This window comes from Parasteatoda tepidariorum, chromosome 6, assembly GCF_043381705.1.
Source record: "Parasteatoda tepidariorum isolate YZ-2023 chromosome 6, CAS_Ptep_4.0, whole genome shotgun sequence".
NCBI classification, from domain to species: Eukaryota; Metazoa; Arthropoda; class Arachnida; order Araneae; family Theridiidae; genus Parasteatoda; species Parasteatoda tepidariorum.
The window spans coordinates 66061985-66078554 of record NC_092209.1 but is presented as its reverse complement, the minus strand read 5'-3'; the positions used below and the strand labels follow the sequence as shown (position 1 = coordinate 66078554).

Sequence of the window (16570 nt, the reverse complement as noted above, 5' to 3'; positions counted from 1 at the left end):
ATACATTTTAGAGAATAGATCCATAGCAAAATGTTAATTTTTAGAGTATACCAATAAGAACAAATGGATCTTTGTCTCAAAACGTTCCATAGCAGCTTTTCATTGTTCGTAAATGCCTACAAACAGCATTGATGCTTAAACATTGTTTTTACTGCATAAAAATGCCTGAAGCAATTAGCACCCAAATATAAACTAATATAACTTAGCAACGTACTATATTTAATACCAAAAATATGTTCAGTTTAATAAAAATATTAATATTGCATAAAATTAAAAGAAATATTTTTTCCCTCTTTTTTTTGATTTTGTTTTATTATTGCTTATGTTTTTATTTTTACCATGTACATATTTTAATTTTATTATTTGTACCAGGTCTATCTTTTTAAGTATACATGTTGCTTATGTTTTATTATATTTGTTTCCCTCGAAATGTTCAAAATTCTTCACGAATCTTCTGCGAATTTTGGTAATTTTTTTTTTGGAGTCAAACTTGCAACCCTAATAATAACTAATGACTGGCTATGAAATGTTCAACACTGAAAATTTACTATGGGACACAGATTGATAACATAATAGTTAATGTTTGAAGCTGAGTGCTTAAATGATAAAAAAAAAATTTCCTTACAAAATGGTACATACAAGTATAAAGCACAACACCCAAAATTATAGCTACTTCTTATTGAAGAGCACCCTTCAATACAGTAATAATGAAAAAAATTATAATAAAAGATATTTAAAATTTGATTAATTTTAAAATCTAAAAAAAAAAAAATAAAAAAATAAAGAATAACACTGAGAAACAAAATTATGTAAGTATATCAAATTCACAGAACAACACAAACACAGCTTAAAATATTTCTATTCATGTATAAATAATTTTATACAACTATATTTATAGCATGCAAGATCTGATCATATATTTTGTCTAAAATATAGCATTTAATATTGCATTTTGACCAACTAAAAATTAAAGCTGAACTTATAAATAAACTCTCTGGAGTAGTTTTTAACACTCAATTCAAATTTAGTATATTTTAAACTATGTCAATATTGTTTTGTGAGCACAAATAAATTGGGCTTTAACTTTGTTTACAGCACAAATTGTTTTAGACAGTCACCACAATAGTACAAACAGTTACAAGCATCAAAATAAACAAAGAAAGAATGACATGGTTAAAAATTTAGAAAATGGAGGGAAAAAAATACACAAAAGAATTTAAATGATAAAATTCAAAACCTATGGTTAACAACAAAAAAGTAAATATAAAGAAAATGTTTAGATTTAAAACATATTTTCATAACAAAATAAAGCTCTTAAGATACAGCAGCAATATTTAAAAAAATTATGACTGTGCTTTCGTGATGAATGTGTGACCTCCTTCCATTGTTTTTTCAGTCACAAAACCAGTTTTCCCTGATTAAGTAAAAGTTATGTTTTCTACCACTAACTCTCACAAATGTAAAACTTTTGGACAGTTGAAGGAAAAAATAGAACTGAATAACTGATTATTCTTTTAAGAGTAAAGATTTTTTCTAAAAATTTTTCCAAAAAAAAAATATATATATATATTTTTACAACAATTATGATGAAATTTTGTTTCATTTAAATCAAAATTGCTGTTTTTCTTCTGCATAATACCACAAGGAATAATGCATAGCTTTCCCTATTTGCAATTTAGTTTTTAGTAAAATCAAACAAATCTATAATAATAAGTCAGTAATACTATAGGACAATAGGGATCAAATTTGTGATAAACTTTAAAAAGACTATCTAATATTTTATTTTAAGAGCTCTTAATTAAAAAACGGCTAATCTAAAACAGATTGTGCAATCTCAAGTTAAGCTGTTTGTTTTCAATAATCCAATCCAAAACAGTATAAGAAATTTTTGGTGTATTTTACTACTCTACAGCAAAAGAAAAAAAATAGCATTTAAGGAAAAAACTTAATTTTACATTTAAACTATCAAATTAGAATCACACTCAGCAATACATTAACTTCAGAGAGTGTATAAGCAAAACCCTAAAATATGATTAATCAAAACAAAATAACAATCAACTATAATTAGATGTAACTCTAGAATGTTTATTTCAGTATTGCTGCTTACTCTTCTTAATTGCTTACTTAAAAAAAAAAAAACATTCAATAACTAGCACACATTTTTCTTTCGTTTAATTAAGTTTGTAAAAATAAGTATTAATAATACATAATTAAGTACCATCACTGTTCATCGACAGTCAAGTTTTTTAAATCTTCATCATGTTCAATTACAGTGACATTGAGATGTCGTGGATATTTTCAAATCTATACCTGTTCTAAATCCAAGAAATGCCACTGCCTGATTCTGCAATTAAGCGTAGTGGCTCGCCTGGGAGTGGCTATGAGCTTAACCCTTAAAATTTTCCCTATTCTGTAATATTTCTTTAAGTTTCTCACCCGTAACCGTCTTATTTTAGTCAAATTTTGCCAAAAAAATTATGTGCAGGCACTAATAAAGAAATCTTTCCACATTTATAGAAAGACATTGAAATGCCAGCTTAATTAATGGATCAATACTGTAAAAAAAAATACCAAATTCTCACGAATAGTTTCTACATCGTATCTATTTTAACAAATGGTCTAACTTTTAATGTACTGTTTAATAGTCTGGATATATCTATTAGTCTGGACATATAACAGCATATTAAAGGTTAGGTCATTGAACCATTAAGATTGCATCTTTGTATGTGAAAATCCAATATTTAGATCAAAGGTTATTGAAGTGTTTTGTTTAATTTGTGCATTGTACATAATTAAAGTGTAAAAAACGACCATACCTATTGAACTAGTGGGGAAAAAAGAGTTGTTTGAAGTTAAATAGTAAAAAAAAAAGAAAATTAAAAAAAACATAGAATAAGAAAAAAATTTATTTCTTGAACAAAAAGAGAAAATCTTAAATCAAAAAAATTTAACTATAAAATTTTTATTCCATACAACCTAGAATTAATTCTAATAATATTATAATGCATTTTCATAAGTGAAATAGAACAATCAATAATGAAAAAGTAACACATTACCTTATGACATTATTTGCACCGTCATTGACTCAATACCAAAATTTTTTGACGGTAAATTATTTACAATATACAAGTGATAAAACCTAAAAAGGATGAATTTTCCTCATTTCACTATTTGTGATTAAAGGTTGAAATTGCAAATTTTCGTCATGCAGACATATACTTCGTAAAAATAAACAAAATTTCAGTCATACCTAAATTGAGTACCATTAGAGCTGGTAATAATAAGATACAAATTTTTTTATTTTATTTAAAAAACTGAAGAAAAAAAGAAGTTTTTATAGAATGCCTGAACTTTGCTGCTTTCTTTTGGTGAAAAGTAAAACTTTAATGACAAAGAACACATACTTTCATATCATGTTATAAGTACTGTTAGAAAATATTTTAATTTCTTTCATTAAACTTGTTTTTGAAAAGCTGGCACTAATATTTCATAAACAAAAAATCTAATTAGTTAATTAAATAATGTCTTTCTTTAGACAAAAAAAAACATAGAGCAGTTTCAAAACGAATGAAGATACATTTCTTTAAAATACAATGAGAATAAAACACATTTATTTTTAAAAGAATAAAAATCACTATACGGGTTAAAAGAGACATTCCAAAATGATGGTAAAATTTTTCTTATTTAGAATAAACAGCTAGAAGAAAGCCTATTTTATTGGGTAGAGTTTTGCTTGATTTTCACATCAATAAGTATTTTCTATTCTTACAAAATTAAGTACTTTTCAATGTGCGTTAATATGAAAAATTTCTAGTTTAAAAACTTATTCTTAACATTTAATGAATAACATTAAAATCAGAAGCAATAGTATATTTATATTCAGAATATTAGCAAAAAATGAAATATTGAGCTAATGAATAGATGTGTGCCACAAATTCAATAATGCCCCTTACTGATTATATGAGAATTGAAATCGTATTTATCACTACATATCTTTCCACACAAGTTACACTTCCATGGACTATTATCAGAATGAAGACTTCTATGCAATAAATACAAAGTTTGATCTGGAAATATTATCCCGCAAAATGTGCAAGTAAGAGTACAACTTTCAATATCACGAATGACAATATTTTTACGACCGAAGTAATTTGAGATGCTACTGGGGGCAGTCGTAAACGTGGATCCCTCAGTATTGAAAGTTGTTGCTAGATTACTTCTAGAAGCATCTATTCTGTCACCAGGAACTATTGCATTATTTGTGGATGTAGCCCTACTGTAAAATATTTTACGCTCTTCACCATCTGATTGCTCGTTATGAGCACTTCTTTCAATGTCACTATCTGAAAACCTAGCTCTTCTTTCAGGATGACTATGAGCTACACAAGTATGCCTGGAGAATTCTCGGCAACGTTGGCTGCTACCTTCATCGTAAGGCCGGTACCTAAAACATGTATGGGGGGTCCTCCCAACTTGTTGCGAATCAACACATAGTCTGTTTGAGGGAGAGTTATGACTCTCAGAGCCTGTATCATCAGATGATGAATGTTTATGAACCTTTCTTCTACACAGTGTTTCGTGAGAGTTACAAGTAGTTTCAACAACTTCATTGGTAGATAAGTCCATTGTGCTAGTAGGTTGAACGCTGCTGTTCTGGCTATCATCAACTGTAAGCTCTGGTGGTTCTGGTTTAATACACATTCTCTGGCGTATGCGCATTTCCATACGCTGGCAAGCACCATCTTGGCATGTTGGTGGACTAATAACAGTTGAACCAGCTAAAGATGTGACGCAAGTATGTCGATTGTCATCTTCTTTAGCCGGTTCATTGACAGCAGCTGTTAAGTTTTGAATATTTGGAACTGGAGAAGTAGCTCGTCTAATAACTTTAGTGCGACAACTTAAATCTGAAGGTCCGGGCATTGCTATATTATTCTCATTTCCAGATAGAGAATAAATTGGAAAATGAGAGTTCATAAATGAAAAATTTTGAGACACAGTAGCTAAATCTATGGCACCATTTTCATGATGACTGTTTAAAATGTGAGAATTGCCACATAAATCTCTCATTCTATCAATATCAATACCTGGCACATCCATATTTTGTTTCAAATGAAAAGTAGCATAATGAACTTTAATTGCATTAGGAGATGATGCCTTAAAGTTGCACAAGTGGCATGTCTTGCCAACAACAATACCGGCATGTTCTGTTGAAAGGTGTGTTTTTAAATGTCCACGGAAATTAAAAGTTTCTCCGCAAAACGTGCAATGATAAGGTCTTGGCTTAGTATGCTTAGCCAAATGTTCTACAAATTGTTCCTTACGTAAAAAGCGCTTTGAGCAATATTGACACTCAAATGTACGAATACCCTGGTGAACATAAAGGTGATGTCTACGCATATTTGCGTACGTTCTAAAAGTCATGCCACAAGCGTCACATGAGACTGCTCCAATATCAACATGACTATCTTCATGTTTAAGATAAAGTTCAGCATTAACAGTTGTAAAATTACAACCAGGATATTTGCACAAAAATGCAGATTCACTATTTTCCAGAATTATTGGTCCGTTAATTTGAGTATGATGAATCAAGCCTACTGAATCTTGCACATCAACAGCTTCTCTAACAGGTTGTCCTTCATTAGCTTCAATGTTCATATTATCTGGTTTTTTGCCTTCAATTTGTGATTCAATCGTTGAACTATTGGTATTTTCAGTTATCTGCCTTTCAGGAGAAGAACACTGTATTCTCTCATTGCCATCACTATCAATTTGATCCAAAGGACTATCATTCATAGTTGATGGTTCATTAAGTAACGATTTCTCCATACCTGAAAAAATTTGGTATAACTTTAGAACAAAGAAGACATATAATAAAATAAAAATATTGACCAGCATCACTCATCAAAATTAACAATTTTAAAATTGTGGTTATAACATTTTTCATGTACTATTGGATGAAACAAGATACTTAACTACCAGGTTCTGTTGACAATTTTTTTAAAACTGATTGAGGTTTTTTTTTAAAATTAAAGTTAAGCATTTTGTTAACTTTAATGTAATTAAAATTTCTTTCTGATAAGTTAAATTGGTTACAATTTTTTATAGGACACTTCGACTACTGCAGTATTTTAACATACATTAACATAATATTAGTTTGTCATATTAGATATTTAGTAAATTTAGTCTAAATTTGAAGTTAGAAATTTGAATAAGTTTATTACAATGTTAAGACAATGTGAGCTCTCTCCTGGATATATTTAATCCCCTCATTAAAACACAATTTTAATAATAAATTTTAAAAAATTAAGTAATAATTGAACCATTGAATAATAAATTCAGTGATAGGTATTTAAAAAATGAAAAATTATGAGCTTTTTATGAAAGAAAATTCCTATGTACACAATTTTATAACATTAGTTTACTATGCATCAATATCATGCTCACTAACATGGTTTAATAAACTACATTTTTTTAAGTTTTGTGGTCTTTGACGTGGGTAACTTGATATAAGAAAAATGTACCTTGATTACGTATTTTAAACTACAGTACACTTAATAAGTATCATAATTTAAATATTATCATTCAGTATCTATAAAAAAAGCTCATTCAAGTACAATAAATCAACCAATTAAATGTTAATGTGTAATATCTTTTGACATCCATCTCTTCACTCGTAGCATCAAAACGTAAACATATTACGTCATATGACAACACTATTAATAAGTTGTAATAGAATTTATGTCAACAATAAATCAGTAAAAAAAAAATTTGTAAAAAGTTTAATAAATAATGCTATTAGTACATTTTTCAGATCGATTGAATGATAAAACTTTTTTTTAAAAAATGCATTCATAAGATAATATTGAATTGTAATTAATCTTAAGCAAAGAACAAAAAGACATTTATACTAACCCGCTTTTGTTTGTAAACAAAAAGACCCAATTATATCCTACAACAATTTTACATTGTAATTAAGAGAATAATCTTCAATAATAATAAAAGTAATTAGTTATCAAATAAGAACGAAGCCATTTTCAGAAAAAGACAACTCCCCCAGGGGGCGCTATTATTCTAACAAATTAATGAAAAATGGCAATCGATAAATGGGTAATGAGCAGAAACTTGTTTTTACGCATTCCTATTGAAATATTTAAAAAAAAAAATATCGAAAATTTTGAATATTAATTTATATAAATTTAATCATTTTAATTAGAATTTTCATTTAAAATTATCCGAAACAAATAAAATTTGAACATTCAATTCTATCAAATCTATTTTTCAAATGAAGTAGATTAACCTCTCAACACTTTCATGGTCAGCACATTTGCAGACGAAGAAAAAAAAAGTCTTGTGTTTCAGATTGTTTATTTCCAATTTCTGCTTGTGCTTTTAATACAAATAAATGCAATATGACTCAATTGAACTCTAACTCTGTAAACTTTTACAAAAAAACTGATAATGGTACTGTAATCTTTGCTGAGTATTTCATTTTATTTTGTTAATGAAATCTTGCAATCTCTTCGTTTTAAAATCTTGCATAATACTCTGTTCAACAAAATTTCCTCTCATGTTGCACTGTTTATTATAATTTTAATCTTGTATTTTCTATTATGTAAGCTTTGTAATTAAGTGGGGTTTTTTTTGTAATTTTCCCCAGTATTTTTTTTTCTTTTCTTTATTTTATTTTAAAAACAATTTGTGAACGTTCACTTCGTTAAGCGTTAAAAAAATAGTAAAAGAATAAAAGAGTTTACAAATGTTTACATATTTGGTGACTTTCCACTTGCGACCGGCTTACTGAAAAGTTTATTTATTTATTTTTTTTCACTTTTCTGGTAAATGTAGAATTATAAACCTCTAAATAATAATAGTAAAAACTTGATGATATTTATCTTTGGTAACTGTTTATTGAATTATTTCTACTCAAATTAATTTTAATGTTCTGCTATGTTAAATACTACGGCTTCACTGATTTCCTGTCATATTTTGAGAGGAGATATAAAAATATGACCATTTCACTTTTATTCGATTATATAAAGTCCTTTTTATGAAATAAACAAATTATGAAGACCAATATAATATTCTGGGAGAAAGACAAGAATATTTAGTCCAAAAATACTCCAAAGGGAAACAGTTTGCTTTGGGGAAAGTAACTATGCAGTAAGATTTCCATATCATGATCTGCTGTAGAACAATTGGCAACTTCTAGGCAGTGGCTTCTACAAAAGTTAAAAGAATTCACAGAAGTAAACCAACTCAAAGGGTATAACTTGTAACCACCCTTGGGCAAGCATCTACATATTTGTTTTAAAAAAATTGAAAGTTTAAAATCCATTTGACGACTGTAGTTAGATTAAGAGATGGCGATAAGGAAATTCACAATAAGAAATCAGAAAATAATCTTTTTTTTAAAAAAAATAGTTAATGTATGATAGGTACTTTTTCTCTATTACAATATATTATAGTATATTACTCTTATTATAATATATTCTATTATATTTTCTTATTTTACTACAACTATTTTTTTTATGAACATCCATTTTATTATGCCTTAAAAAAAAATTTTAAAATAAAAAAAATTTATCAGAGGTCTGCATTTTGTAGCGACTCTTTGCTTGCACCTGGCTAATCAAAAAATAACTGATTATGTTCTTTAACCACAAACCATTGGTATAACATTTTTCTTTAGTTCATAAGTTATTTGTTTAGACCCTACTCCTTTCCAGTTGATTTACACTGTATCTCCATTGCTCTAATTCCTTTACTAAGCTATTTAATAATTCTGGGCTATGTTTACTCTTATACAATTAAGAAATATAGCATAGAGAACTTTGTGTGGGTATAAACATTGATAAAATATATTAAGCATTGCAATAATTTAGATATTTTGCTTTATTTACGTCTAAATCAGGGTTTAAAATGTATGAATGTATTTACAAATTTATGATTATTTGATGATTTATATTTCTTGTTTTCTTTTAATTTAGATGTTAGTAAAGAGAATATACCAGTTCAGAGTACACGAACTGCAATTTTAATTTTAGTTGGGATATTTTTGCTATCAGTATCAGCATTAGTTTATTTGTATAAATCATTTCCTGAATTAGAGGAGTAAGTTTACAATTTTGATCTTTTCAAATTTGAATGATTACCTTGTGCATCAATTTATTATTCTAATAACAAATGCTAATAAAAAAATAAAAGATAAAATTTGTGCTCTTTAACGTTTGCCTTAATTTGTTTTTTTAACAAATGTTAATGTTTAAAGAACTTATCTATATATTTTTTTAATAAATAAATTATAAAATTTATTTACAATTCAATTTTTAAAATGCTCCAAAAATTGCATCTAAGAAAATTTAATGTTTTGAATATCTATGTAAAGGTATAAAAATATCTAAAAATTATAAATTTAAGTAACTTTAAATTATCTTATATATTTTTTAATATAAGTTTGAGTATGAAAATCTATTTTAATTTAATAGATTTTTTGTTTTCATTATTTTAATATAGTAAATTTGTTAAAAGAATTTTAATCATATTTAAATCTTAAGTAACATTCTACAAAATAAATGCTCTATGTTTAGAATTTAAATACTATTAAGATGTTAATTATTTTTAATATTGGCGAATAAGATCTTAATTTTTGATTGATCTGTTAGTGGCTTAAAGGCTGAGTATCATTTATGTCAAGCTTTATAATGTATTAAATTTTAACTAGAGAACATATATAATAAGTTTCCTCTTGTGCTAAATATGTAATTATTTTCTTTAATGCTTTTTTATTTTGTATTATATTTTATCTTTATTTTTAGAGAGGAAGCACAATATGTTAAATTACCCATGGATATTGAAGATGCAAAAAATTTAGGGAAAGTGCTTGCTCGATATAAAGAACGTTACTACTTCACTGTTTTATTTGCATTTTTCTTAACTTATATTTTGTATCCTTTTATGAATTTACTGTTTCTCTTTTAAAATAAAATGTAATGAAAATAACAACAAAAAAAAACTAAAGTGTTGATTCAGTGGTAGCTTGAAATATTGGTCCCAAATCTTCCTTTTTTTTTCTCTTCGGTTTATTACTGTTTAGCTTTTATTTTTCAATTTATCTTTTAAAAAAAACTAAGATTTTGGAAACTATAAATTTTATTTTTCTCCTTATTTTTAGTTTGTATTATCATCTAATGGATTTCTTATATTCTTTAAAATATTTAGGCATTCCTCCCCTTTTAATTGTGCAAATCTAAAGCTTTCTATGAACACTTAGATCCATTTAAGACTGACTTCACGCAAAAAAATATAGATATTTTTTTTTTTTTAANTTTCAATTTATCTTTTAAAAAAAACTAAGATTTTGGAAACTATAAATTTTATTTTTCTCCTTATTTTTAGTTTGTATTATCATCTAATGGATTTCTTATATTCTTTAAAATATTTAGGCATACCTCCCCATTTAATTGTGCAAATCTAAAGCTTTCTATAAACACTTAGATCCATTTAAGACTGACTTCACTTAGATCCATTTAAGACTGACTTCACGCAAAAAATATATATGTATATTTTTTTTTTTTTAAATTTGATTTTAAAACAATCAAAAAAAATTTTTTTACAGCTTTATCCTTTGTCAATTAGATATTAAGTGCTTTTATGTATTGCGATTTAAATTTTCAACTAATTAGCATCGTGCATACTTTTTAACTATGTATTATCATGTTTTCCAGTCACAATAAGCAAATCCTGTTTAGTTCAATCCTCCAACCGTTGAAACCTTAAAAAAAAAAAATTATGAAATTTCTCTGATTATGCGATATTTTCCCACTGAATAACATGGGTATAGCAATATTTTAATGCAAGAATGCTCGCAGCTGAAAATTTGGGACTATCACTCATAGGTTTTAATGTATGTAAATGATATGTGTATATTTTTAATCCTTAATTACATTTGTAGCTTACAATCTTTTGCTATTCCTGGATCCATATTTTTAAGCATATTATCTGGTTTTCTGTATCCTTATCCATTAGCAATTCTATTAGTTTGTTCAGTAAGTGAGATTTATTATAATCAGTATTATGTTGTATCTTAATTAGCCTAAGTTGCTATGGTTATAATTTTATTTTAATTAAAAAATATATATGACAAAATGGATACTCAAACTTGGATCACATTTTTCCAAAAACTATGTTTTTCAATTGCTCCCAGTCGAGATTTCAGAAACAATTCTACCCATTTCCAATTTTTTTTTTTCAATCCTTCTCTGCATTTTAGTAAACTCAACCAACTTGTATTTTATAAGCTCATTAAATAATATAGAAGTTGTATGACTAATTTCCTAAATTTTATTGGACAAGGTTGAAAAATGAACCGCAATGGCTCAGTGGTTAAGGTACTGAACTGTCATTGAGCAAAACGGTTCAATCCGCAGTAGCGGCTTGAAGTCCACCCTGTTTCAGATCAATGCTTACCAGCTTTGCTGGAAAGTAATAGCGGCCTGTGCGCAGTGCTGACCATATTACCACAATTAAGCCGTTGGTAACAAAATAGTGGAACCTTTAACTCCATGAGTCTCCTGGCCCACAATGAGCTATTGCGGGAATGGATTTCACTTTACCTTAAGGTATAAAAATATGGCTACCTGGAAAACTTAAAGTTTTCAGATTTATATGAGCTGCATATGACACAACTCTTTATTGGTCAAAATAATTTCTCCAACGCTTTGAACTTCATAAAATCCTTTTGAACACTAGTACCAAAAAGGAAAATTTTGAGTATAAAAAGATTCTTGTGATTATGAATTTTTTTTTAACTCATTTATATCCATATCATTGTATATTTATGAAATACAATATTAATCCATTCACTAATTCAGATTAAAGTTTTCCCTTTATTTTTTGAATAATGAAATTTAATTTTTTATGAAATACATGTATCTGATTTATTAATTTAATATCAGCTATTCACAAATAACAAATATTTTATTAATAATATACACCCTATTTCAGTGGCCATAAACAAATCTTGTTCTAATAAAAACATATATAATTGCTCATTATTATTTGCTATTTGATATATTTTACGCAACTTTAAGGAAAATAGACTACTACTTATTTTTAATAAGGTTTGGTTTAGAAGTAACAAAAATATTGGATTTTATTGTCTAGACTTTTTGCTATGACTGCTAATTACAGCGACCTTCCTTCCATGAAGTCCCGTTTTTTATTACACAAATACAATGTTATTTTAATGTCCATATAACAATTCAAATTAAGTTATTTGATTGTGAAGTTTCATATAAATTATTTAAACTATTATTTCCTTTGATGTTATCACATAATGAGTGCAAAACACCTTTTATTTTTTGCTTAATTAGAATGGATGTTTTTTTTATTTATCTTTATCAGCAACTTTGAAAGAAATACTTAATTCTTTCCTCTGTGATACCTTAGCACTATCTATAAGCACCTTGTAGCTGTAGACTTTTTTAAGAGAAACATCTGTTTACTTTTATCCTTTCATTGTAAGGCACCCAGTAAGGGTGATAGGTTTGCTCTTTGCCTTCAGAGGCTTAAGTGAGAGGTTTAATTGCCCGATGCCTGACTGTCTGATCAATCTACACTCTCTAATCCTGTTTTGGAATCCACTTTATTGCTATGTCCCTAGCGTTACAGAGCTGAAAAAGTTCTTGCATAATGTAAAGACCTGCGAATTACTCTAGACATTTGCCCTTTGATTTAAATTGTATTTGTGTAGTGCACAAGTGTGCTAGTTTTGTCTTTGGACCACCACTAAATATTAATCCCAGACAGTCACTAATAGCCCATTTGTGTATCTTGTGCACAGTTAATCTAGTTCATCTTTAATATTTTTTTATGATATTATAAAGAAACAATCACATTTTTGTTGATTCGAAAGCAAAATAAATTTAATTTTAAAAAATCCTTCTATTTAATCCTTTTCAATGTTGCATCTCAAAATTTTATTGTTTTAATGGAATTTCAAATTTGAGTTTAGCTCATGAAACTTATTTTTTAATATTATTGAATTTTGCAATTATTGGATGCAGTGGTAATAAACATAAAATTTAAATTTTATTAATTACTAAATTAAAATTATGTTTTACAAATTTTATTTGACATGTGATTTAAGTTTTTTCCTTTTTTTATGTACTTTTTATTCTCTTTGTATGAGTAAGAAGTTTATAATTCTTGTAGTGTTCTGCTCTTGGAGCATCTTTCTGTTACCTTCTTTCTTCACAACTGGGGAGAAAAATAGTTAAAAGATTTTTTCCTGAACGAGCTGCACAATGGTCAAGACAAGTAAGTAGATCAGTTATTGTAATGAATTTATTAAATCTTAATTTGTCAAAATTTCTATACAAAACTTAATACTATTTACAGGTAGCTGAAATTTACTGAGCTGGTATACTAGCTGAATTTTTTTTGTTTTTCAATTAATCTCAGAATATGTCATATTTAGTCACCTCAATGGAATCTACCTATCCATTCCATAATTTAAACAGGTGTCAGGAGAATTAATTAGTATAATGAACAAGATGTTTCAGAATAATTGGAACGGAGTCTACAAATTTTTGATGACATACTTCCCTCACACATAGTTTAGAATGTAGGATACAAGAAGTAGAGAAATGTTAAGTTAAATATGCGTAATAATTTTTTTTTGTATTATATATTTTTTTGTAAGGAAATAAATAATATAGTAAATAAATTTTTATTTTCATTAGCATTGATTTATTTTTATAGAAGTTTAATTGTCATATATAGTTTTCGCACAAACATTAACAATTTTACTTTTATTTGTTTATTTATCATTAAAACAATTTTGTTTCCTTATGTTGGACTATTTATTGTATGCCATTTCAAAAGAAATCACTGGAAAAACATGTCATTTTAAGATTGATTAATGCCTTATAGTAATCAAATATCCTGCTCATTTGAATACAATTGGCTGTAAGCAATGCCACTCCTTTAATCAGGACTGATCATATTTGCCTGATACCCAAAGCCCTGCAGATTATCACAGCATTTGCAATCTGGGAATTCTTTCTTTCTTTTTAAGGATTAAAAGTAGCTGGCAACAGAAACAGAATTATAATTTCTAATTCTTTCTCTTTCTGTTTCTAAATAATATCTGTCAGCCAAACTTCAAATTTATAAGCCAAAAATATTTATGATTTTCAATATTTTGAGTAAATTATCTTAATTAGAATTATAAAAAATAAACAAAAAAGACGAAAAAATTAGGGGAAAAAATTCTTAATAATTTTCCTAAACTTTTGGGTGGTAATAGGTTGTGGAGAGATTCATTACCTTTTTTGAAAGTATTATTGTATATAATTTCAACTAAGCATAAATTTTTAACAGCAAAAATATTTTTGTGTATAAATTTTATCTACTGTATGATGCAAATTCTCTTATATAAATATAAGATTAGACCTAAATTTTACAATAACAGTCTTTGTCTGCTTGAGTTATGGTAGCAGACAAATTTAAATTGATGATTTTAATAAGCTTTAAAAAAAATGCATTTTATTTTGCAGGTCAACAAGCATCATTCTAATTTATTGAATTACATAATATTTCTACGTATCACACCATTTTTACCTAATTGGTTCATAAATATCACCTCTCCAGTTATTGGTGTTCCTGCTAAACCATTCATACTGGGCACATTTATTGGTAAGCACTTCCATACTTTTTTATTTCATTTCTGTACTTTATTTTTTTCTCGTTACTTCTTAATACTTTTTCTATGCTTATTATTACGTCAAAACCCTGATCATCTAAAGTATCTTAAACTGAAATGTTCATAGGATAATTGAATTTTTGGATTATAAAAGTTCATCAGTGTTCATTAACCTTTTGATGTATGTAGGACACTGGTGGCCCTTTTATATATATATTTTTTTCTAGCACTCTAGTTATAAGCAAGAATATATTTTGGCATTTTGTAATAATTAAACACAGTCTAATGCTTATACTAAAAATATTTATTAGATTATCGGAATCATGTTTTTACTAAAATATAAAAATAGTAATTTGATAATAATTTTTTTTCATCGCTATTCAAAAATTTATCAATAATTGATTTTGTGAATTATAGAAATTTCAATAAAGCATAACTGTTTCTGTTAGATCTGAATGAGTGCAAACTTTGAGCTATTATTTTTTGGAAGTGAACTGTGTTTGGAAGATTTTTATCTTCTTTTTTCTAATTTACAGTTGAAATAACTTTTGAATGTTAGGCAGGCTTTTGTTTTTGGCTAAATATAGCAAATCCGATGCACATAATTTTATTTTTATTATATTTTAATTAATGAATTGGAGGCATGTTTTTGGTTGCTAATGTGTGTGTTAAAATCTATATCTTTAATTATAATTGAAAAGCTTCAAAACTCAGTTAACGGTTAGAATTTTTGGTGAACTGATATTTTAAGGGATTACTTTAAAGAGATGTAATTTTTAAACCAGCCAGTATTTTTTTATTTTTTTAAAATATTATTTTATTTTGGATCTGCTCAAAAGCATGTAACATTTTATAGACATATTATTCTTTTAAGCATTTGTATTCAAAGAAAACTAAATGTCAATCTTTTCTTTTTGTAAAAATTTATTATATTTCCAGGTGTTGCACCACCCTCTTTTGTGATGATTCAAGCTGGTACAACACTTCATCAATTGACTTCATCCAAAGATGCTATATCAGGGACATCGATTTTTATGCTGACATTGTTGGCATTGCTATCTCTTCTTCCAATTTTGTTCAAGAAGAAACTAAGTGAAAAATTGGACTAATATTAGAATATCACACAAACATTTCACTTGTGAATGCAAGAGATATCTGAGAAGCAAGCTTTAGTTAATTGTGCATTTCTTTTCACCATTAAAATGCACCAGCAATCTGAGGGATCAATTTTATGACTTAGAAGAAAACATTCACTTGTTTTTAATTGAATTCGTGAAAACTATTTATTATTTTAGTTTTTTTACAGTTTGTTTATTTGTGATTTTCATAACTGTTAGTTGTTATATACATTAAGTCTCATTTAAAATTGTTTTTTGTTATTTTGGCATTTTTAGTTTTTAAAAACATTTATTTTAATTGGAAAAAAAAAATTTGTAACAACCAACTCAACACTACTGTGATTTTTTAATTACTCTTAATTTAAACAATTTATGTAAGATGGAAAGTAGTTAACAATTGTCTTTGTTTCATATTTAATCTACTAGTATAGATACTTAATCTGACTATTCTTGATTAAGCTGTTATTAATAATTAACAGTAGCATTTGTTTTACATCTAAACAAATCAATTTTCAAATTTATATGATTCACTTAGGTGTTTAGCTATTTAATAGGCAACTCATATAGATTGTCCAATTTTTAAAATCATACATTTAATAAAATGTTTTTTTTATAAATAAAAATAAGTACTACTCTTGTTGAGTTCTATTGATTCACTTTACAAATCTTAGTAAATTAAAGATCAAATCTTAGAATTGAAGATCAAATGAAAACTGATTAGCATCACTTTGTCTCTTTGGGTGAC

The 16570-nt window shown here is 26.9% G+C and overlaps 2 protein-coding genes across 3 annotated transcripts; one reads left to right on the top strand and one right to left on the bottom strand.

Annotated features, from left to right (window-relative positions):
• Window positions 1-3674: 3674 nt before the first annotated feature.
• LOC107446593 (zinc finger protein ztf-16) lies at window positions 3675-7079 on the bottom strand. 2 transcript variants are annotated; one of them, XM_016061277.3, is made up of 2 exons: window positions 6916-7079; window positions 3675-5831 (listed from the first exon to the last, which is right to left on the bottom strand). In XM_016061277.3, the coding sequence occupies exon 2, from the start codon at window positions 5827-5829 to the stop codon at window positions 3937-3939; it is 1893 nt and encodes a 630-aa protein (XP_015916763.1). In that variant the 5' UTR covers window positions 5830-5831; window positions 6916-7079; the 3' UTR covers window positions 3675-3936. The 2 variants fall into 2 exon arrangements, with proteins under 2 accessions (XP_015916763.1, XP_042909919.1); XM_043053985.2 differs by lacking the exon at window positions 6916-7079 and adding an exon at window positions 6525-6715.
• A 25-nt stretch (window positions 7080-7104) lies between these two features.
• Window positions 7105-16462, top strand: LOC107446594 (Transmembrane protein stas). Its single transcript, XM_016061278.3, has 7 exons — window positions 7105-7464; window positions 8991-9114; window positions 9819-9947; window positions 10955-11048; window positions 13216-13320; window positions 14562-14700; window positions 15647-16462. Exons 1-7 carry the CDS (start codon window positions 7413-7415, stop codon window positions 15814-15816), a joined length of 813 nt encoding a protein of 270 aa, XP_015916764.1. The 5' UTR covers window positions 7105-7412; the 3' UTR covers window positions 15817-16462.
• Window positions 16463-16570: the final 108 nt, after the last annotated feature.

What these genes read in the sequence shown, in the direction of transcription:
- LOC107446593 (XM_016061277.3), bottom strand. Translation starts at nt 5,829, where the DNA reads ATGGAGAAATCGTTACTTAATGAACCATCAACTATGAATGATAGTCCT.
- LOC107446594 (XM_016061278.3), top strand. Translation starts at nt 7,413, where the DNA reads ATGACTCAATTGAACTCTAACTCTGTAAACTTTTACAAAAAAACTGAT. An exon ending in CAATTCTATTAGTTTGTTCA is followed by an intron (nt 11,049 to 13,215) that starts GTAAGTGAGATT and finishes TAATTCTTGTAG; the next exon opens with TGTTCTGCTCTTGGAGCATC. An exon ending in CATACTGGGCACATTTATTG is followed by an intron (nt 14,701 to 15,646) that starts GTAAGCACTTCC and finishes TTATATTTCCAG; the next exon opens with GTGTTGCACCACCCTCTTTT.